The sequence below is a fragment of the Ischnura elegans genome, chromosome 3 (assembly GCF_921293095.1).
Source record: "Ischnura elegans chromosome 3, ioIscEleg1.1, whole genome shotgun sequence".
Lineage (NCBI taxonomy): Eukaryota > Metazoa > Arthropoda > Insecta > Odonata > Coenagrionidae > Ischnura > Ischnura elegans.
In genome coordinates, this window is record NC_060248.1 from 99,078,881 (window position 1) to 99,103,805 (window position 24,925).

At 38.7% G+C, this 24,925-nt stretch overlaps 1 protein-coding gene across 1 annotated transcript in view; it reads right to left on the minus strand.

The window, feature by feature from the left end:
* The window catches only part of LOC124155231 (protein Wnt-10a-like), a 57,312-nt gene that overhangs the window by 11,263 nt on the left and 21,124 nt on the right, over positions 1 to 24,925 (minus strand). The window contains exons 2-5 of the mRNA XM_046528947.1: positions 18,262 to 18,646; positions 16,679 to 16,793; positions 14,947 to 15,155; positions 4,841 to 5,047 (exon numbers count right to left, since the gene is read on the minus strand). Coding sequence (XP_046384903.1) covers positions 4,841 to 5,047; positions 14,947 to 15,155; positions 16,679 to 16,793; positions 18,262 to 18,646 — 916 coding nt within the window. The remainder of the gene's footprint in view (positions 1 to 4,840; positions 5,048 to 14,946; positions 15,156 to 16,678; positions 16,794 to 18,261; positions 18,647 to 24,925) is intronic.

The window sequence follows — 24,925 nt, forward strand, 5'->3', positions numbered from 1 at the left end:
GGACGATATGGTGGGGGAAGATAGCACGTGATTCGCAGGTGTATGGCTAGCGTGTGTTTGCATGCGTGCTTGCGGTCGGGGCGCATTAGAAATGGGCATTTGAAAGGGGGCGCCAATTAGTCGTGATTAGAGCGGTGGGGCCGACTCCGCCGCCCGCTACCCGGACTGTCGCAGTCCGAAGGTTAGCGCCGCCGCCTCCCGTCCGCCCGCCCGCCTCACCGTCGGATTCCTTGCCTTTGAGTGGAAGGGGTACCCGACAGGGAACCTTGCTATGGTTTTAGCGCGCAAACTACGCTCCCCATCCCCGCACTTGCCCCGTCCTCCTCCCCCACTCCGCGAGCTACTCGGGTGCCTCGCGGACCTTATGGGATTTCCAAATCCCCTGACCATCAAAATCCTTTTACCAACGTGTCACGTGGCGATGGACGAGGTATCGACGAGTAGCCGTCCGCCGCTGATGACGTGGATCCCGAAAGTGACCGCCGCTACTCCTCTTCGCTCCCATTCCTGGTGCGCCCTGACATCAGTCGAACACCGAAATGAGCATCTTTACCGTAAAAAAATTTAGTACACATCTAGATGAACAGTTACTACCATCTGTGGCAAAGATATTGACTTTTTTTTTAACAAGTTTCAAAAGTAATTGACCATTCGTGTCAAAGATATTGGCCTAATCTAATACGTTTGAAGAGTAATTGACCGTCAGTGTCAAAGGTATTGGCTTTTTATAGTAATTTTCTTAAGTAAGTCCATTTCATGTAATTTTAACAAAATTCTCATCGTTGGCATACGTTTTCAATGAGAGAAATATCTCTACTTAATACTATTCCCACATGTTTTTCATGAAGTGACTTTAAAAAGTGAGTTTTAAATCCATGCCCTGAATGTGCGTTATTGTTTCTAAAATGTTGGCGAAGAATAAATATATATTATATCTAAGATCTAGTTACTCTCCATATTCACATTTGAAACGCTACCATCTCCTGAGTGATATTTTTAAGGCTTGTTGCATGCCCAACATCTCAGATATGCCGGAACCGAAAGTGCCGAAGTTTCATTTACTTTATTTTAAGACTACCTCGTTATAATTGATTTTTGTCAATGTTTAACTGCCGTCCCATGCGGTGCTTTTTATGTGTGAATTCACAATGCGCTCAACGTGGTGCTGGTGGTTAGTTAATACTGAGATGCTACTCCTAATTTTAAGGGTTTTAAAAATGATGATGAACTAGCTTGCTAAACGTAGGAGTTTGATTCACATGGACACAGTTGTTCAAACGGCTATATTGAAATTATGGCAACGGTTTTTGGTGTCTATAAAATTTACCGCCATGACTGACTAACTGAACGAAGTCGTGTCTTCTTCAGTCAGGAAAATATTATTATCGATATCCAATTATTTGGAGGTGGGATCATAAGCTTTCAGACATCATTGGAGGCGTAGCATGAATATGATTCGAAATATTGTCATTAGAGACTTTAATTCACATGTTTTGAAAATCTCACTTCATCTTATAAATTGATTAACTATTTTAATCCTTAACCTTTCGAAAATTCATTACTGAATTAGAAGTCAACCTTTTTACATATTTACGCCAAAATATCTCTTTAAAACGCCGCCAGTTTCAATTAATATTAGATATGATTTCCAATGCTTGATGAAAGAGGTCGCTTGATAAATCTTTTTGCGTGTGTTCCGTAGTGACAATTTTTGTAAGGGAGACTGAGAGAATGCTTATATTCAGTCCACTCGATGGAAGTGCTTATGTTACTTTCATCTTGCAACGGCTCATACAACTGATATAATATGTAGTTTTATTTTTTTATTATTCTTTTAATTTAAATCAATAATCATTAAAATTATTTTAACATTCGCCTATTACAAAGATGCTTAACGCTACACATTTTCTGTCATCATAGTAAATGAAGCATGGTGAATGTTTCCTCCATGTCGATATGTGTCGTTTGATTAGGTATTTTTCAGAAACATTTCTCTTCCCCTTACCTTATGTTATAGAGAAAATATGCGTTGTTAGCCCGTAGACCCTACTCTATATGTTTCGGAAAAAAATAAATACTTAGACAAAAAAATTAAAGAACTACCTGATATTCTTCTACTGCCACCCTCTCCCACTCATAACCATAAATTCTTAAATTTAGGTCTTTTTCTACATGATTCTATTCGAATGGATGCGGTGTAAGTTTTCAAGTTTCTGCCACGTCTTGTCAGAAAACCCTCCTAGGGTTTGTGGGAGCTTTGATGAAATGGGTGTGCTGAAAAATATTCTTTCTCAATTCACATTACTACTCTTTCTTTGACACTTATGGATAGTATTTTTATTTTATATTGTAATACTGTTAGTATAATCAACTGTTATTACTTCGCAGCCAATGATTTTATTGAAAACCGATTAGAATTGTTAAATGGCAAGTGTAACACTTTAACATGTCGATGTAATAGATCTGTTTGACCGCTGATTTGGAGTTCTATGTAGAGTTGTCGTCATTATTATTCTTTCATTGACCTTTCCTTTCATTGCAGAGCATTGTTATTCAAGCTTTTTTCTTTTGTAAAACTACTAAATTGGGTCGGTTAAAATCTTGTGAATGAGTCTTACTAGTATAATGTCCACGTGTTGCGAATAAAAAAAGTGAACTTACCATTATATTTAGCCGCTTGTACGTGTCTTTCGGACGTAATTAAATCAATTCAAATGAATTAAAGAATAAAACCTTCGTTTATGGTAATTAATCTTTGGAAATGAATTAGAATACGTCAATTCTCGTAGGCAGTGTAGAGAAATGGAAAATAGTCTACGGACGCCTTGACCCACATTTAGTAAATGAATCGTTTTTATTGAATGACTGTGTTCGGTCAGTTTATTTTTATTTATATTTACCCCAGGGGTCTTGGAATGTGGCTATCTGCCCCAGCTCTTGTTTATAATATTATTATTGCCTTCAAATTTTAGTTTTTCTCGTTCATGCAGGGCGAATACCATACATTTTATGTGACAGGTAGGCTGCGTATTCAGAAACTTCTGACACATCTACCATTTTGGTTCTCCTCAGTTTGTGTACCACGATTATTTAATGAATTAATTTAGTTAATACGTGGCGGACTGAATAGTTGTATTGATATCACAGTTGTATAATATAAAACATACCTGTTTTAAATTTAGCCACTCATTGATCTTTCGTTTTTCCCAATTTTTAACTCTTCATTTATGTATTTATTGAAATTACTCTTTGTTCTTAAAAAAAATTCAATTTTTTCTCATTACCATGTAAGAGAGCCAATGGTCAAGTTTACCTAAGTTTATTCTGGCCTGATGTAAAATTAAGACAAGCAATAAGGCCTAAAAGTTTGTATATTATACTACAAATAACTTCAATTCCACAACAGATTTTACTATGAAATATTTATGAAAATGGTTTCGATGATTGAATATTTTAAAGTTGGCATAGGCGGATCCAGGGGGGGGGGCACGGGGGCACGTGCCCCTCCCAGACCCTAAAGGCCTCTTTACACGATACATTAACACGTACGAGTTAATGTACGTTTGCGTGAATGTTTGAGTGAAATTTTGGTGGACCGGAACGGAACATGTACGAATGCATGAACCAAACAAGAACAGGTTTTATTTTCTGTGCATGCATTCCCACAAGTTGGTCGGTTATACGGTGCATTTTGGCGTTCATTTTTACATTCATACATTCAGACATTAACCCGTACGTGTTAATGTACCGTGTGAACAGGCCTTATAATATGCAAGATTTTTAATACGGTCCCATTATCATTGCGTTCGTTTTGTATTATGAAATATCCTTGTGCCCCCCCCAGAACAAAATCCTGGATACGGTTTTGCTTGTGCCCCCTCCAGAAAGAAATCCTAGATCCGCCCCTGAAAGTGGGCTCGAAATAATACATCTTAGTTTTTTGGCTCAATAAGTGTACAAACTGCAGCGCAATGTAACCTATTTTCCATTAGTATGTATTTAACATTCACTGATGTTATTCATTTCTGTCCTATTATTCTTTGCCGTGTTAGCGGATTTGGAAATTTATTTTTTCTAGCGGGATTGGAATGGATGGAAGCATTGTATAATAATTTATTTGCTACCACATTCATTGCCGTGCATTGACGTATTTGCTCTTATCTGCTGCTAGGGTGATTATTGGTCAATTTATATTAGAAGATGCGTCAGCAATAGTTCTCCAGATACAATAGTCTGCTGATGGCAATGCTAATGAGTTTTTGAAATTATAATAATGCAGTTAGATATTGTTGAAAATAAATTTTGACGAGTACAAATTGCTTGAAAATCGCTGAATAGTATATCTGCCATATTATTTAGTTGATTGGCATAGGACGAAGTAGATAGTAATTGTGTTAATGCAATCAAAATATTAACCTGAATCGCCTGAATTAGTCCTGAATCATGTTTGAAACTTTTGGTAATCTCAAGGTGAAAAATTTTACAGTACGGATATACTATCAACCCTAATCTTTAAAAATGGTAAATGTATTGCTTATTTGACATTTTTTCCGCAGTCAAAACATATTTGCATCATGAATTACTATTTACGTTTACGACTTAAATTTTCGTTTATTGATTAGCCCAGGAAAAACAAATTATATAATAAGAAATGAATTCATATACTTTATGACGTTATTAAAGTATTATGTAGAAATATCAGAAATATGTTGTTGTTTGGATGTTTACAATGTTATATACACTATAATAGACAATCAAGTGATACTTTGACAAATTTATGGTTGTTTAGCTCTGTCATACTAAAAGCAATGCAAACTCTAGGTTTTCGAGGGTATCTTACCAATCTCCCGGCGCGGTTATTGTGTAGATTTGTCTTGGAGCGAATGTCTCCTCCTCTCCTCTCCCTGGCATCAAGCAAGAGCCTTGAGAAAGTGAGGCCGTATTCGAGGTTATGTCCACAGCCGCCCCATTCCCAGTGGCGCCGCGGGTGGTGGGAGAACGAAGCATCAAGGGTGTTGTATTCCTCACCTCCTCTCCTCCCGTGATTCTGTTCAATACGTTTGGCGGGAAAGAAAATATGGGGATAGCTCTTAGTCAGTATATTTATAAATGAAAAGGCTTTGGAAAAAAAATTTATTCAGAAATGTGACCCATGAAATCCATTAAAATATTTAACATCCAGTTTTCTTGCATTTTTCCTGAATCACAGTTTGGCTTGGCAGTGTAGGAAGTATGCGTAGTGATTAGTACGCGTAGGAAGTATGCGTAGTACATTACTAGTTCTAAATTCTTTCGATGCGTATTTTGTCAATAAATATAGAATATTAATTAGAAAATATCACAATGTATGTATATGGTGACATATGCTTATCAAGAAGTGACTACAATAGGCCGGAAACGAGAAAAAAATGCCATAGAACGTGGAAATGGTGGATTAAAAAAAATTGGAATGAAAACCTTACGGCCAGTATGTGTAATGTAACCTTACATGTAATGTGAATTATAATACTATTATTTACAATATTATTATAAAAACACGTCGAATGTATTCAAGGGGCATTATCCTCTGAATATAATTGATACGTAGTTTGCGTGGAAAAAACTGCAATAGGTCTCAAATAGATGATCTAAAACAGCGTCGGAAAATGGCTTTTCAACGAAGGTCAAAAAACGATTATTACATCACGCGAGGTGTTTTTAACGGACGAGGACGTGCAATGCAGCACTAACTCTCATTAGAAATAGATGAAGGCATTCAAACGGAGAAAATTTCATCTAAATAGGAGATTCAAAAATTTCCTTCCTTTCCTTTCCTTCACACTTTGATAATTGTGCGTTCAATATTCCATTGCCATTTTTAGACGATGCCTGAGGTACCTTGTGCTAAAGTTAATAAAATACTATTAAAAATGCCTCTTTTACACATTTTAACGAAGTTGACGTTCACATTTCTAAATTTGACGTCGGTGTTTGGAATATCATCCCAGGAAAAATAAGTTACGGAAATGTACCTAAGCCTTTATACTAAAAATATGGAAAAAGTGACGCAGTGTAATACGACAAAGTCAGCGCGATCATAAAAAGGAGACGCTTCTTGATTTAGTGTCTGCCAAGTTAACTTGCGTAGATTATTTCTGGCGTAAGTACGATAGAATATTCTTCGCTAATTGAAACGAGTTCATCAATGTATCTTAAGATATACCATTGCATGTATCTTAAGATATGCATTGCATTGGGAATTTCAAAATTATAATACAGTATGCATGGCGCTCATGACATGAGGTTGTTTCGCCCTTATTATATTATTATTGATAGCGCCTAAAATTCTAATTCGTCAGGTATTAAACTTCAGAATAATTATAAATCTCTCGTGTCATTTTCAAATGGTTGTACTTAAATTTTTGTGCAATATTACGTAATAATGTGAGCTTTATTCATCATTATCCCAATTTTTAGCCGGTATCTCATCGAGCTCGAGTGATTATATCCCCTATTTACCATTTTTTAGTTTAATACAATCAAAATTAATAATTTTCTCGCGTCCTCTTGGTGCTCAGAGTTCGTCCAAGCGGCCTCTTTCTCTGTGGTGCGCTGTTTTCTCACCTACGTGTACTGGGTGTCTCTAAAACATGCATATGCAATATTTCAATGAAATCAGAGTATTCATGCCTATGCAGAATCGAACGTGAAGTTGCGCTAAAAAACATGCCCAGATTTACCGCGCTGAATCACACTTCGACTTGCCAGTGTAGGAAGTGTACATAGCGATTAGTGCATTAGAAGTTCTTAATCTCTTCAATGCGTATTGTTCAGATAACACTGGACGGCATGAAAATCGGCCCTGACACCATTCCTGCTGCTTCTCATGTAAAACGACCTCCTAAATCCGAATTTGAACTCCGTTTTTTTCCATCACCCACTATTTTCGGGGGAGCTCCCCCCCTTCAATTTTCATCACTTTTTGGTCATTTGGAGGAATTAAAAGGATTATTTTAGCATTTAAACTTTTTCTAGTGCTTTTTAGGGGAGCACAATCCTAAAAAATTAATATTTATGATAAATAGGTAGATTTGGGGGGAATTAGTCTCCGTCAATTGTGTAAAAACGCATTAAAAATGATCAATTTAGCATTTTTTTCGCCAATTTTCATGTATGTCAAAAATTTCCAACTTCCATTTCTTCCCCGAATTCTTCCCCGAATGATAAAAATATATAACAACTAGAAACGTCAGTAATAATAAAAATATTTTGCTGCATAGCATAGCAGCAACAGTAAAAATATATAGGAATGGCTCGGAAGATTCACTTTACTACGATGGCCTCTCCCGCCTGTCCCGCTCAGGCTTGGACGGCAATTCTCTTGCTTTCGCAGCTAAAAAAGGAAAATTAATACCTTCTAATTATACGAATAATATAAGATTGAGATTTTTTTTACTCTCATTGGAGTTATAAAGTGTTATTTCTCCTTAATCATGGAGTTCCACAAAGTTTAAATCAATTATGTATATTGAAGTTGTCGTCACTTTCCCTCAGTATACCTCTAATGATCGCAGAGTCAACTCTTTCGGTGTTCTGGACAAGGGTCCTTTTTTCAAACTAGTTTAAATTGTGCAAAACAGTAAAAGTTGTTGCACTCCGGCTCTTTCCGAGTGAATGCCAGTATGTGGGCTTGAGTTGTGATTATTACCGTGATTTAATGTGTAATTATGTTACGCGTGTGTAAAAATCATCCTCATCGCTTCAGGTATGCTTGCGGTGAATTGACTTAAACATCGCATTAATAACCTCTTTCTTTAATTCTTAAAACTTCATATAAATTTTACTCTGACTGCCAAATTGGCGGATTGGCAAATATATGAAATATATAATTAATTTAGATTAAATATTTTGTGAAATCAATCGAAAAGACAGGAGCTGAATTTCAATTTTTAACTTAAAGTCTGCGTTTTAGTGAAGCTACAACCAAGGAAGAAATTCGTGGGCCCCCAGAATAGGAAACTTATCCAAGATTCGACGTTTATGAAACACCTGAATCACAAAGAAAATTGAGCTTGCCTTAAATTCTAAAACGTGTGTTAGAACTTTTTGGGTGACAATGAAGTGATGATTATGTCGCCCATGTCGAGGAATTGTTGTCAGCGTATTAGGCCATGGGGTGTAACATATCACTAAAAACGCATTTCCTTCATTCACACCTGGACCTTTTCATAGAATATTTTGGAGCAGTTTCAAATAAACATAGGGAACGGTTCCATGGAGATATCACCAAAGGAGAGGAGATTTTCAGAGTAGTTGATTGTGGGCATGTTGGTATGTATATTAGGCCTACTGCTGGTTTTTGTATGAGAAATTTCTACCTCAGTGTATAAAGGGAAATCAAATGCCAAATTCCTTTTGTTATATATCGTTCTTCACATTAGTTATTTTTCTCTTTGTTGATGCGCGTGTGGTATTGAGGGCGCCGGCGTGGTAGCGTACCTTCTGAACTGTTGACACAAATTTTCATTATTTTTTTCTGTGCCGTGTTCTTAAATATTTTTATTATGGCTAATATGAGCTGTTGATATATTTTTCCATCATTCTGGGATATTTCGGGTAGGGGCAGATGAAATGAGAGCTTAAAAATGAAGAAAATAAGTGAAACAATTGCGAAAAAAGGAACGGTTGATAATTTTCAATGCGTTTTTTAAATCATTAACGGAAACTAATCCCCTCAAATCTACATCCTTATCATTAATTATTATGTTTTAGAACTTTTCACCTCTCAAAAACCTAGTAAGAAATATAAATGTTAATATAATCCTTTTCATTCCTACAAATTATTGCAAAAGTGATGAAAATCAGGGGGGGCTGCCCCCCGAAAATGGTGGGTGATGGAGGAAAACGGATATCATATTCGGATTCAGGAGGTCATTTTACATGAGAATCAGCAGGAATGGTACCAGGGCTCGAGAAAATATTATTTTTTGCCGTCCAGTGTAATCTAGTATATTAATTAAGAAATTTCCCAATGTATGTATATTTCATCAAGAAGTTGTCCTGTTAGCCGTCTGAATGATCGTAGTAGGAAAAATTTTTCCCTCTACAAATAAAAAAGCGTCTTTAAAGAATGAGTATTAGTAATTTTCCGCTATGTTTAAGAGAAACATTAATATTCATTCTAGTCGGACCTGCAGCAGTAAGAGTAATCTGAATGATGTGTGGCATATGGTGTGTTTCTCCAGTTTGAAGTAGTAAGTTATTCGATGTTTCATTAAATAATGCTAACCGTTAAGATGTTAAAATAATTATGTATATTATTGAAGATGAGTCTAAAAGAAGCGTATTTGATTCGGGTTTATTTTTTTAAGCATACATGTTCCTGCATGGCTTACCTGCACCATTTCAATTCCACATCATTGCGGAGTATCCAATTTTAATGATATCTAAAATTAGAGAAAGAATGGTTTATTTGTATTTTTTCTCTTCGTCGTTATTTACGTATTTGGCGAACGCATAATAGTTAATTAGCTCAAAATCACTGTATTAAAGGTGCGTTTCCACTGAGGCAACATAGGGGTAACAAGAGGCAACTTCTGGATGATATGAGGCATGTGGCGCTGACGCATGCCTCAAGGAGTATATCAAACTAAGAAATTTCTTCAACATGTTGCATTGAACTTATACTACTTTAACTTTCTTGTCACAGGGCACAGGTGCGACAAAAATACAACTCGTCGAGCGATGTTGCCAGTATCCAAGTGGTAGTGGATGAGTGCGACAAAAAAACGGACTACATAGGGTGGAATATACAAAAAAAATGTTATTTATTGGAGACTTCTTTAATTAACCTGAGTTATTTAACAACAAGCGTGCATTATGCAAAGATGGGAATATGGAAAGTGGCCAATTAAAAATATCTGTTCCAAATACGAAATTTCAGTGGATGATAAAAAAAATGAACAATCTACGATGTGCTTTTTACCGTCAACATAGATGGATTGCTAAAGGGAGCTAAGTGGTACAGAACTATCTCCGGTAGCTAAGTATCTCAAATTTCGCAATGCTCACAATTGTTATCGCATCACCTCAGTTGGTGCATGTATGTTTTACCCAAGGAGAGGGCTTTTCGACTAGGAAGTCGAAATCCTTTATGCTCACACTTTGTAAACATACTACTACCATTTGAAATATGTTTTCCGAAAAACTCCTTGCGATATTCTCTACTTTAAATAGATAAATCGTCAAGTGGCAGCAAATTCTTTAGCGACATTCGACGTGTGACAAACTACGACCACGCGCGGAAAAATCTAACAGAAAAATGAACTTGAGCAACATGGTACATTTTTCTCATTGTTGTCTCATTGACCCCACAGCCACAACAGAAATTTCAATTTTGAGGTAGTTTATTAGCCGCCTTTAAAACAGTGACGATGTAAGCGTCTTTTCCAGTACCGACCGTTTTCAGTGACGTTGTCAATAGATGACCTGTTCACTTCGAGCACTTGCTCATCCGTGGTTCTTGTGGTATTCGCTTCGCCGTCCTGATGTTTGTTATCTTTGTAGTGCTGTCACGTGCCTCTAGTGTTAGTATTTCGCGTGTTTGCGTTAAACTTGTGTTTAAAAATGTGAGGTAAGTTCCTGAAGAAGACATGAAGACCAGAGCTCATGCGATGCCGCCTTCTAGCTTCCAAGGATGCTGAATCTCAAGGTGATGTATTTGCTTAACGTTGATTATTGAGTCCGTAATTCTATGTTGAATCTATAAATAGGTGGATCTAGCATTGTATAGGATTTTTTCATAACTTGACTTATTCATCAGACAAATAATGTGTAAACAAAGGGTAGCAGTTACTGAATATTTTCTGTTTCGAGTAATTTCTGATAATTATTGTCGGTGGACAGCATCCAGGTATTAATATAATGGTAAAGCGATTGATGGAATCGATAGATAAACAAGGTCAAACGTTTTTCACAAGATTTTTGCCAAATATGTAGGATTTTACTGGCAAGATGGGATGCCTTATCGTCTGTACATCGAAATAATAGGAAACCTTTTATTGTTTTTGCTGTGGCTTTGGTCTCACTCAGGTAAGGGAGAGGAGATGGCTCTCATCCTTGTAAGAGAGGAGATGGCTTTGCCTCTCCAAATTGGCATCAAACATCATTACAAACTGCTAATTATCAGTGAAATGTAAAGAAAGTCTCCTTGGTAATGAGTTGGAAGAGTTGCAATCTCTGATTTACATATTCTTAAAAGTTTTTTTTATTACACATGTTATATTAGAAAGACGTTAGTTATTCTAGAAAAGATCGTCTTATATTTTGTCTATTACCTTAATTTTACGAGGTTCTTACTTAATCATGTAATTAACCTTTTGCCGTCTACACTTATTTCAAAAAATTCTTTTTCGTATGCCTATACACCACAATACGATTATATCATCAATATTTCACTTTCTTTTCACCAGTAGCTTCGACTCAACGTTGACTGATTAATTTGTTAATAAGGACAGCTTTCTTTTGATTATAGATAAGATTTTCTCTTCAATCGATCTTTGACTGCCAGAGAAACAGTTATTTTAGGCGGTTGTATTAAATCGGGTCATTCGGGTTTTTAGAAGTACAGACTTGTTCACAAGAAAATAGCTTGACACAACTGAGTGAGTCAATAATCTTGTGTAGAGTATTGCTAGTTTATAACAACTGGAATCATGTAACTCTACTTAGGATAGTCATAAGCTGAGAAAATTTCAATTTATTCTTCAAATTATCCATTGGTAATGAAGTAAGTTATGTTTATCGATGGTAAATTAAACATCTAATGCATTCTAAAATCGATCAAACCTTTTCAGCTATCAATAGTGGAATATTTTTGCTTATATATGGGCCTTAATATGTTATGTGAATGGGAAGGGAGCTTTACCCTACACGCTAGAGAGTAGCTTTCTATAGAAGAAAATAAATTGCCGCTGATGGATTTTGTTTAGGTTCTGGAAATACCAAATAGTTTGTAATCAATTTATTTTTGATATATTTTAGAATGTAGTGGAAACCCTTACGCTAGCATTCTAAGATATTTCAATATTTTGCTTTGCTATGAGGAATGGAGAATACTTGGTTGAGCTTCATCCATGATGCGTTTTATAAATCAAATCTGAAATATGAATGACTAAATTTTGATCTTGCACGAAGTGCATCTATGGCACATTCGCTCCTTTTCGGCGGTATCATTTGTGTTTCAATCCTTTAATTAATTTTATTTTTTTAAGGGTTGAACTCCAACCCCTCGTATATCGTTATTCCTTAATGCTTATAGCATAGTCCTTTATAGCTCTGTGATTTTTGACTTCCCAATGGGTCTATTTCCATGTTTCTTTCTTTAATTTTCCTTGCTATTCTCTCTTTGTCGCCGTTTTGGGACTTTTTCCTCGCCTTTTACTCTGCATAATATTTGCCACCTGTTTACTTTCCCGATTAAGTTACCAATCTGCTGACAATGAGTTCTTCCCTGTCAAATTGTACTCTATGGAGTCCATTCTTTTCTCTGTCTTACTTCCGCCTCCTTGTTTGTTTCGTTTATTTTAGACTCCGTTCCTCTATCAAGTACGTCGTGATAAGCTAGTGAGTTTAGCCTTAGGATCTCCGGGTAGCAATTTTCCACAACGAGGTAGCAACGTTGCACTCCACATATAACCTCGTGGAGTCGTTACCACCGATATCTATCACACACTTCACTCAATCAGTGATTCAACCCGAAGGCTGGCTTTGTTAGGTGTGGGTAGAGCTCACCCCGGACCAGATCTTAGGCGTGTAAATTTCACACTTTACAGTGCAAGCGGTGGGGGGAAGTCCCTTTCCCTGTTCATACATCTTTGATTAGCTCTTTTTGGCTATCGTCCTCATATCTCTGTTTATTTACAGAGATGTATGACGTATGTTTCTTTAAGAACTCAGAATTTGGTGATTAAGTGTAACTATTTGAGAATTTATTGAAGCTGCTTCACCTTAAGCGCCATCTGTTCGATTAACCTTGTGATTTCCACTTGTATGGATTAAAGTAGTTTTTTTAAAATTCACTTCATGAAAACAATGTACAATAGACAATGGTAGCTACTTTTAAATATTTTTTCGAATGCTTGAATTTATTTCTTTGATTTGGTGAATTCAAAGGCTTGGATTTATTTATTTGATTTAATAAAATCTCAAGTGAACCATATATTGTTACTAAAAATTATGTTTTTGTGGTATTAATGTTTTCTACCATGAAAATTGTGGTATATGCAATTGTGGTCTGTGTTGTTATTGTTGTTTTATGTTTATAGTACAATTTTTTATAAATCTTTAATATTATTATTTATCTTTTCACGGCTTTAACATATTGCTGTAGTTTTTATCTCCCATTGAGTTCTCTTCTCCGTTGTCGAATTGCGATAAATACGAAAATGATTTAAATAATGACCTTGGAAAATTTTGTTTCTTTTATTTGAATGGCGTTAGAATTCGATGCCTTCGAGTGTTTGGCACGCATAATTCAAATAAATGTGATGCAAAAGCCACATTTTGAGTCTGAAACCTATATTGAAGGCTTAGAGACCAGTTGAGACTTTAAATGTATTTATAATGCTATTCATTCTTTGTTATTTTATGGCATTTGTTGGGAAAAGTATCGGTAGTACCAAGGAAAATTATATTCTACACCATAACATATTTGCAAAGTTATGTTTTTTTACGTTTTAATGGTAACTGATACTATTAAATACATAGTTTGGTATTAAATATCATGAATCCAAAAGAGTTGTAACTTCAGTGATTTTGCTCTCGCCAGGGCTCGCTGTGTTGTTACGGAGTTCCGTATTATCTATATCTATATCGATATAAGCCCTAGCAACGTATCAAAAAATTAAAAATATATTTTATATGAACGATTTAAGTTTTTCCTGGTGAATACTTCTGACAAATATTTCTCGGGTTTGCATCCAGGTTAAAGCTTTTATGTAAGCCGACGTTTCGGAAGACGACTTGTCTTCCATCTTGAGGAGACGTCTTGAGGATGGAAGACAAGTCGTCTTCCGAAACGTCGGCTTACATAAAAGCTTTAACCTGGATGCAAACCCGAGAAATATTTGTCATTTTATATGAAGCTTGTATAGCGACACTTATTTTAAAATGGCAATTCTCGCTTTCATGCAGCAAAAAAATATTTTCTTGATTTTCTTTGCCATTTGTATCTTAATTTTCTCTATAAATCTCTTTTGTTTTTATCATTTTACGTATTTGATTTATATTTTATATTCGAAATTAATTGTACGAAAGTATATGCGAATTATTTGTATTTATTTGTGCATAGATATTATGGTCATGTCAGTTTCGTACATGTCCGATGCTGTCAGCAACAAGACTGTGATGCATTGTTTGTAGACCACTTCTAGGTTCATTCATTATCATACCACCTTCGTATGCTTCAATTAAATTTCATTTATTTTAAAACTTCCTCGTACATTCTAACAATTTTACTGTGGGAAATTTCTCTATGTACAAACTTCACAGCTTAAGTAGAGTTTTTTTCTTGTACGGAAAATAGAGAATATCCATTGTATTTAATTTGTCTTTTTAACTTATTTTAAGCACTTAAATGCGCAGTAAACCTTGTAAAAAGGAAATTTCACTCTCCACCTTGAAGCATGTATTGTTTCGCGATTACCACCGTTTGTACCTTAACTTATGTTTTAAGGGACATTTTTCTTTTAAATTGTATAATTTGCAAATTTGTAGTTGAGCATTGTGATATGTACTTAGTAAATTATTAAATAGTGGGAATAAAACGTATTCAAGCGTGAAATGGTTTTATTTGTTCTTAATTTAAAAATTAACCATTTCTCCGGTTTCACATTTTTCAAGTAATTTGTGGCTTTTTAGACTTTCTGAGATAATTGCATCATCTCACCCTTAGATCTCTATACTTACGCCGTCGTAATGGGCAAGCGCTTGGCTTCGTCCCCCTCTCCTTCCTGGAGGTCCCTCGGGAAATTCCTGTCCTCCACCGTGCCTGTGGCCCCTTCCTCCCCCGGGATCGCAGCTGCAGGAGAGGAGTCTCCCGTTGCTGCAGGCTCTGCTCACCGCAGAAGTCACTCCGGCGGCAGAGGCTGCATGAGCGAACGCGGACTCCCTGAAACCTGTGAATCAATAAGGAGAAAGGTCATAGTCGACTTCCTATAAATAATGTATGCCAATATTTTTTAGAATTTTTTTATGACTGGTGAAATATCTTTGTCGTGGAATTCAACTCATTGATTAGTCTCGATTTAAATTTATCACGCATTTGAATTAAATTGAATGCCGCATTATTGTTTGCCGCTTTAGTTACCTACTTACTATCACTCAGTCAATTTTAGTATATTATTCCAGAGACTGTCCTAAAATCATGCTGTAGAGTATGCAACAGTCTCTTTTTTCGTGTCTGACTGAAGTTCGATGCAGTTTTTTGCCTAGTTTTTGATTTTTTGTCGATACATTCTTAAGTATTGATCCTCTACGATAGCCGGTGTTACGCAAAAGATTGATAATTTTAATTTAATTTTTAGTAGTTGCACACAAATATTTAGTAGAAAACATATTTTAAATAAATTAAAATATATTGTCACTAGATAAAACTTATGGTTTACCTGCATCTGAGGGCTTAAAAGTCATTTACGTTTCTTTCCCTCTGCCGGGAACCTGATTAGGATTAATGTTCTTTGGAAAGGTTGCAGAAACTTTCCAAAACACATTAGTCCTGAAGGAGCCCCCGGTAGAAGGGAAGAAACGTTGATGAATTTTAAGCTACAAGACTCCGGTTTACCCAAAAATTTCATTTTATTAACAACATATAGACGAGAAAATTTTAAAGACTTTAAATTAAAATACAAAAATGCTCTTCTTGCACCACTGCAATTAAATCACAATTCATGAAATATTCTTTACAATAGTCATGTGGATTGCGCAACTATGCAGAGAAACAAAAGAGCTTAGTGACTCTCTGAATAAATTCTCGGGATCCAGATTAAATCCACTGCAACTGAACTATTCTTTCACTCTGTAAGTTTTTATTTTACTGTCTTTGGGCTGGAATATTGTTTAATAAGCTTTGAATTGATTGGGAAATCTCGGCATGTTTCTTATATTGTAGCTCTCTCTGCCACATTTTGGATCCTTTTGCACAATTATATTGCCCGATGATACATTTAAAAATGAATATTGAACGTGATGGACTGCTTCAGCCCGCTTTTCATTCCCATTTTATGTGATTTCGCGAGTAATATGTGTAGCAATTTAAAAAATGAGTTCCTTGAATAATGAATGTCGAATTCATATATATTTGATACGTAACGAACGAAAAAATAATTATGTAACAGAAAACTCAATTACAAAGCGCGGCACTCAGATGTGGTTAAAGGCTCTCGTAAAGGAAAAATACGACATTTTTCCAGGTCCCGGTCGGCATATTTTAGAAATTTAGCTTAGTATTAGGCAAAGAGTGTTCTCATTCCTACTCTTTAGAAAGATGGCAGGGTCGCGGATAGTATAATTGCCCTGAGTATTCTTTATCTTGTGTATCTTTGCCCAACATGGGTGCCGTATTTTGTATATAACCTTATCGAGTTGCACCTCGTTGGACTTAATTATACCAGTAAAGAATATCAGTATTTGATTTATTTACCTCTTTGTAGGATTGGACTGGTAGCAGGATTTTTATTTTTCGTGGCTAGGCTGGAACAGTTCCATCGGTGTTTTCTAAATTGAAATTGGCATTCTGATACAGCCAACTGTAGACCCTTTTGGAAGAAAAAAGGACATAGTTAAAGAAATAAAGGGGACAACCCTTGGAAATTGTGGTGTATTCAACTTCGATAAATTGATTTTTATATTTCCTTGATGTTTTTTAGGCATCTATTTAGGTTCTTTTACTTTATAACTTGATTGAAACTATGATTTTTGTTTAAGAAAACTCCTGTATCAGTAATGAATGTAAAATTAGAACATATGTAAAATTTGCTTCGTTCCAGGAGTGATCCAGTTTCTTAAAATCTACCCCACATTTTTGCACGATACTCAATTGTCTCGAATTTGCCACTGCATTTTAAGAGAAAATTGTTATGCCTGGCATAAATTACCAATATGATGTTTTAGGTTTAAACCTTTTTCCTAATCGGTTCCTATTTATTGTTAGATTTTTTTGCCTCTAAGTTTTGTATTTTTGACAAAACTAAGTATTTATTTTTTCTGCCAGAGTGACCAAAGTTTTATGGAAATAATTTGACTCCTTATAAAAACGGAAAGCAAGGTTTTTAGTCGCCATTATTATCTAATTTCGTTAAATAGAGCGTATTTATTGATCTTATTTAAAGTTTTCTTGTGCATTTTGGAAGCCATATTTATCTATTTCGTGTAAAAGTTTGACATTAATTCTTGGTAATTACATGTCAATGGATTTAGCATTCCGATAGTTTACCTATTTCTAATTTCCTGTGGTCATTCGGTATCAGAAGCTGGGCACAAAGGCGCTGATAATTAAAGTACGAAATCAGGGTCATATTGTCAGGACATCGCTGTCTTGTGGCCCCTCTATTTTATTGTTTCACCCTTTTGTTGTCCCTAGGTTTGGGTGGTGCGAGTACTGCGCAGGAAGGTGATTTAAAAAATTTTACAAAGAGATTTTTCAAATAATGAAGCACGAGGCTAAGAAATCTGTTAAGTAAAACTCATAGTTTTACATTAATTTTCTGGACCCTACAAATCAATACTTATATTTTGCGGTGTTAAAATAAAATTAATTAATATCAATGCATATCTTCTATAGAAGTTTAAGTCATTATATAATATTGTTTTGGGAATATTATTCAAAACAAATATTTTTGCGATATCAAGAATTTTTTCGAAGAGTCCAAAGGACAACTTTCTAAGGTAGGAGCTCGCTTACCTGAGGTCTTATTCACTAGCATAACTTAAATATTGCAGTTATTTGGCAAAGTAGGTTGTACTAATGCAATTTTTACCAAATATTCTTGGCAATTTTTCTCAAAATTTGGGAACTATTTTTCGGGGCTCGAATAATTAATATTAGCATTAATAGCGTTAGGTCGCATTCGTGACTAGGCTGCACAAACAGTATGTTTTGTCCCAAAGATTATTTTTGAGTCCTGCCTCCTAATACTCTGGTCGGCGTTGTACTCCTTACCCGGTTGAGAACCCCAAAAATTACCCATTGCTGGCGGCCCGCTTTCAGAGCGATGATGCATTCACCTGTATGGCGGCGGCCGTGGCCTCTGGCGCCCTCCTGCACAGCGCCAACTGCTCCCTCGTGAGGCCGGGGAAGCTGCGGCAGAGGATCCAGGGCGACGGGCCCCGGCCTCTGGATCCCTTTCCTCCCCTCCGCTCTTTGGGTGCGGACGTGCCGTTGGGGAGGACGATTGCCGGCACTCCGTGGTTCGGCCCGCCTTCGGACGACGTGGGCAGGTAGTGATAGTAATCCTCCCTGCGGTTTGGGGTTCGGTTCTTGTGATTGGTGATGGAGGTTGAGCCAGAGGAGGATCGACGGCCGGAGCCGTTGTTGCCGGAGCGAGCCTCTTTGGTGGACACCAAGTCACCCAAGCGCCACTCTCGCATCTTCGAGTTGCTGTTCTTCATGCTAGAAGAGATCGGATGAATACTCAGTAAATTATAGTTTTACTCTTACAATTAGAGCCATACTGTTGAATTATCTATCGTAAGATCGAGCCCTCTGCAGGCTTTATCTTGTGATTGATATTTGCCGGATTACTTAGGCACAGATGTTGACATTTGTAATAATGGTATTCTCTTTCCATTCCCTTTGGAATTTATCGAATTTTTCGTGGACCTTTTCCCATTCTTATGAGGTTAGTACCTACTTACCTCCACTTCGGAGATTTTATACGATTGGATACATTATTTAAAATGTTCTTCGAAGATATTGGAGAGTTGATTCATGAAAAGTAGAATAAATTTCATTACTTGCCACTCCTCAAAAAAGGAAAAATTTCGCTGGGCCTGCACGAAATTATAAGCGTAAAAACTGAATTCTTAAGAATGATTTCTGAAATTAATAATCCCAATTTTTTTCTCATCTCCTTTAGAATGCGTTTTGGGAGGACCAAAATAATATTCAGCTTATTATGTTGGTTTTATGTGATTGAAATAGGAATTTTTCTCCCGGTTGTCACACAAATTTGTACGCTTCATAAAAATAGTGGCCAAGGATTTTTTAATCTATTGTTTCCATCACAGTTTCTCTATGAAATAGTGAAAAAAATGTCATGGAGTGATTTTTGTGCCCCTAATAGCTGCCGTACTGTGTAGCATAAAGCCTCTATGGTACATAATTATTATTTAAGGAGATCATTAGCCCGGATGTCCTAGAATGCATCAAAAGATGAGCTATAAGAAAATTGAAATGTTATTGGGGGTGAAACTCATGCAATAAGTCTCGGCTGAACTGCAATGAGAGAAGAATTGGTGTGAATGTATTTAAAATATCGAAGGCTAATTAATATTTATGGTTCATCGCGACGTGACATTACTTTCTTTTTCCATGCCAGTTCGATATATTTTTTCAGTCCATCGTACTCTAATCATTCCTTTCCTTCCATTCCCGTATACTATGGCATCGTGTGTTACGTCGAGGTAAGCACATTTTTTGTATCCATCACTAACCGTGCCTATCTTAGACACCTGATTATCTCAACCTTATTCAGAATGCAGTGATGTAAAGGAAATGATGATCAGAGAACGCTGGGCTGAAAAAATGTGAAACAATCCACAGAAAAAAGCTGATTTATTCCTGTCGTATGTTTTATAACGGAACAACACCAAATAATTCATCCGCAATAGCAACTTTCAAAGTAAAAATGTTGTTTGACCACCGTAACCTGTCTACGCACTCCGCTTCGTACATATTAAGTACTTCTCCGCTTTGTAATCTCTCACTCCTTATATTGGTATCTTCCCACCTGCCCTTCTCAGTTTTTCCTAATTTCCCGTAAAGGCTTTTTCTCGAGTACCTGTGGCCATTTAAAGTCACTTAGTTATTTTAATCGTTGAATATAAAATAGTTTTTTATAGATTATGAATTGCCTCTAATTATAGGTTTACAGGCGATTCCCTCGTCCCCCCTTAAACCAGCTGGATAGTTTGTAGGAGAACACTTCTTTACAGTTCAGCCTTATGCATAGTGTCCGGATAGTGAGATATAGGTGTAATTTAATCACATCAATATTCTTTGGTAATTTGATATTTGGAAATGGTGAGCATTAAGTGGCCTTCTATGGCATTGTCAAGTGGATCTCAATTTATTTTGTCAATCAAATGCTAGGCTAGGCTGAATTAGGCTATTTTTCTCTATAATATCTGTCCAGTGGCATGTCTATCAAGGACAGCGCAAAAAATAGAAAATACAGCACTTATTTTATAAAGGGGGTCGATAACACGGTGTTCTTAACAAATTTATATTGATAATTGCTTATGTTCCTGGTATTCATTACTCGTGTAATTTTATTTGCATCAATTTTTCGCCTGCGATGCTACTAAATTTGAGTGGCTATCTAAAGTGAGAACTTAATCCTGATCTTCCTGTTGGATGATTGTGGTCAGAATTTTATGCTTGAAATAATGCGTTGAAATAGTTATTCAGAAAATAATCGTTTTTATCGGTTGTTTGACAGTCGTTTTTCTGCTTCTATTGCCCCTCTGATCATTCTTGGGAAATGGCATATCTCTTTTGATCTTAGTTTATCTTCTGTTAAATTTTAGTTCAAAAAACAAACCACGGTACTAGCATAACCCAACTGCACTAGGCATAAATTTATCACTTAAAGCGTAGCATCTTTTATTGTATTGATTATGAATTGTTGCCCCTTATTATAAAGTTATAGGGTACATTTAAACCGTTATAGTCATTTTGAAAAGCGATGAACTACGTTTTAATAACAAAGCACTTCTTGAGTTTTCATTCTCTCATTCCACCACGTAACCGGTATGTTCCTATTAGCTATTAATTTATTATTAAACCCGTCATTGTGATCAGTCAGTATTAGCCCTGTTAAGCGTCGACAATTGAATTCGAATGTTGCGAAGAGTAAATCTTAAACAGCCTTTTTGTTGTAGCCCCTAGTAACCCTAATATCGCCAAACAGCTTTCAATCGGATGATTTACAATTATGTTAATTATTAGCTTCACTTTATTTCATAATAAGCTAACCGATTTTTACTTACACAGCGGTTTTGTTAACGAGTAGCTCCACTGACACTTCTGACACGGAGGGACAAATCTAATCAGGGGAGCGGATCACGATCCAAAGGGTCCTTCGGTCCTGCGGTGTAAAAATAATAGTGCGCTCCCGTTGCTGTGTTTGTGCCGGGACCGAGGTTGGGGAGGGAAAGCGGTTCAAACCGGGGGAGGAAATCCAAATAATGAAAGGCGAGCCTCCTCCAATTTCACAAAAGAACCTAGAGGAAGCACAATACACTTGGGTGGCCCACAGTTATTCAGCGCATCAACTGGGCCGTCATTCCGTTAAAGGTCGATCGCTGGGAGCACTGAATGGGAAGGGCGGAACATGATAAACCGCGGAAGTTCCCCTTTGGCGCACACTTCTCCCATTGTCATTCTCTGCCTCCTTTTTTGCTTCTTCTTAGGGAATATGCCACTTCAAAGAAGGGGTAGGAAGTGGTGTATGGGTTGCGGAGATGCCCTGAGGAGGAGTACAAGGAAAGCAGCGCGGCAAGAACATTGTGGAGCGCGAGGGTTGAATGGCTCTACAACGTTGCTGGGGTGTCCGGAGGGGTTATGCCTGTCGCGTTCGGGCAAGGGATTCTAATTAGCGGGGATTCTTGGGGGTAAGGATTCCTTTGAGCACGCGTCCACCGCCTTCGTGGGGGCTGTATCCCTTTTTTACCCCACGCGCTCCCATCCCCAAACCGCATCTCTTTGCTCCTCCTTCGTCACCCAAAGCCCACCCTCTGTTCATTCATCCCCAGCCCCGATGTCGCTACCTCTTGTCCTAGCTGCGGCTGCTTAGTGCTTCCCTGCGGCTCCTTCACCGTTCCGCTTATGGTATTACATCTGCATTTTTCTGAGAAAGAGATGAGTCCAAATGAACTTAAGTTTGGCTCATCAGGACTTCAGGTCCTTTTACTCATTTAGAAGCGTTTTTCCCACCAACACGCATGCTTGCTGGATTTCGGATTATTGCTTGTGACGATATTTTTACACGCTTGAATATATATTCCAATTCGACAATTTTGTACGTTTAGTGCTTGTTTTCCTTGTATTTTATTGCACTTGTGTTGAATTGAAGTGTTGCTCTTATTTTTTACTGAAGAATTAATATTTTCCACGTTTCATAAATTAGGGAATCGAACCGCGGACGTTTTGGCTCTCCGGGCCACCATGGAGACCACTTCGCTGTAATGACTCCTTAATTCTCATGGCAATCTTACTGTTCTCGGAGTACCGAGTTTACGTTAATTTAAGTTAGGCCCTTGCGGACTGTCCAAAATGGCAATGCAAAGGAATTTGAGAAAAGTGCTTGGCGGTATATTTCAAGCTCGCCTTGTGAATGCAGGTGAAATGGATTTTCATTGTCATGGGAAGAAATTACACTAGACCGGGAATCGAACACTTGCCATGGTCTTTCCGGGCCACTGCGCAGACCATTACGCTTGTCGCGGCTCCAGCGACACTCTCGGTTGCGAGGGAGACCTGGGATCGGGTGATCATGGCGTTTAGTAAAGGAAAGGCCGGGATAGGAATTTTATAACACCCGGAGGTGCGTTTATTAGTATCAGAAAGTTACAGGGGGGGGGGTCTGTAAGGACAAGCGAGGTCCGCGGCTGCTGCTTCCGCGTGGCTGGGTCCGGCTCTGTCCGGAACTGCCTCTCTGGGAATCTCCGTGGATCCGCGACAGCTCTGGCGGAGTTCCGGCGTTGGCGGCGGGTCCAGGCGCTACGGCGGGGTCATGGGCCTCGTCCTCCGTCTGCTTCCGCGGGTGATGACCTCAGGCGGGCGGCGGTGTCCGGGAAGAGGACCCTCTGCGACAGCGTGCGCGCTCCTCGCGGAGGGTGCGAGTGCGGCGCCGGTCCACCCGCAGTTTACGGGGCATCCGGCAGAGTGCGGCGCCGGTCCACCCGCAGTTTACGGGGCATCCGGCCGATTGAGGGCCTGTGGTAGGAACTATGAGGATATGCTCGCTCTTAGTCCTAGCTTCGGCCTCCTCAACCCCGACTGCCTTCCATGGTCCGGGCAGCGTCTTTTATATCCAACCCTGGCCTCCCTCCGTCCAATGAGGGTGCTCCGCTTGGTCACGAGGTGACGCGTTCGCTGTGCAGGTGTGCGGTCGGGGTGTGAGGGCAGGTGCGCAATTAAAAGCGGGAGTGGGGAAATCACGTGGTGTGAGGGGAAGGCAGCGGGCTGGAGTGGGGAAGGTGAGGAGATGAGGGGAGCGTTCCGGTGGAGTGGGGAGGGTCACGTGGTGACGCGTTCTTCACCGGGGGCGCGTGTTTCAAGTGGGTTTTGCCCATGTTCCAATGCAGCACAACAATCCACCGCTCCCCTGATGGCGCAAAACCCGCGAGAAGAAACACTGTGGGGGCATTGTGGCCGTATAGTGTCGGTCCATAGAATATCCTTGGTTGGCACTGTGCACTTGGCATCGCTGCCGGGGGAAGGTTTCTTCCTGTGTGGATGTGGTGGGCTCTGTGGGTTGTGGACGTGGAGTGAGCTACTCATCGCTCGCTGTCCTCCTTTCTTGCAGGCCCAATTCATGCAGCTCTGTACGTGTTTGCGGACGTCGGAGAGTGCTGCTCGCCAATGATACCCTTGAGTTAGGGCCGTGTAGGTCGCCTTGATTCCAGGGTGTCCTTCCAATGGCGTATCGTGGTAGCGTTGGAGAACTTCCTTTCGCAAAGCTAGCGGGACCCATAGCCTCCAAGGTCCATTTTGGCCGGGCCGGGACCACAGATGATCGATGTCGTCCTTATATTTCTTAAGGAATCGTTTCTGTGTTTTTGTCCTTGAGGGTGTCTGCTGGGCATTCAGTAGCTTTTCCCTGATGTCTGCGATCTCTGGATCATCTTGTTGCGCTTGCTGGACTCTTTCGTATAAATCCGCGTGCTGTGTCACGACACGGATAGATGGTGGGACCATCCTGTCCATATCCGGAGTCAGAGCGTCTTTTGATTGTTGCGTCCAGGCTGCAGTGACTCGGCCCGTAGTGCCGAAGGAGATTATACCTTGTGAGTAGTCTATGACGGCGTCGGCGACTCGAAGCCAGGGGTGTCCCAGGATGAGATCCTCCTCCATGTCCCGTATAATGTGCAACGTTACTGGTAGATGCAATTTTTGGACGGTGACTATGGTCTGCAGGTCCCCCGTTGTTAGGAACGTATCTCCCTTTACCGTTCGTAGTGTAGTGGGTTCTCCTTGGACTCGTTTCTGGAAGTCCACTGGCAGGCAAAGTTCAGCTATTAGGTTCACCCCGGCTCCTGAATCGATGAGGGCGTGGAGTACTTCGCCGGCAAGTTCCACCTGGATTCTGGGGGTGTTTATAGCTGCTCCATCAGGTTGTGTGGCCCCTATAGACGGGTGGGTGGGCCGGAAGAGATTTTCTGAATTTCCGCCTGGTTTGCTGGGACAGTCTCGGTGCAGGTGGTATCCTGGACAGTGCTTGCATTTTGGTGGTCTAGAAGGTTGTGTGTATGTGACATCTTCGGCCTGGTTGGCTTCAATGGCGCTGGCTAGCCGTATGAGCTCTTCAGTGCTCTGCGGTGGGCAGGCTCGGAACATCTGCTTGATCCTTGGGAGGAGTTGTTCCGTCAGCGTGGGTAAGAAAGTTTCCTTATCTCCATCTGGGAACAGCCTCCGAAACAACTGGATCTTTCGAAGGATAAAAAT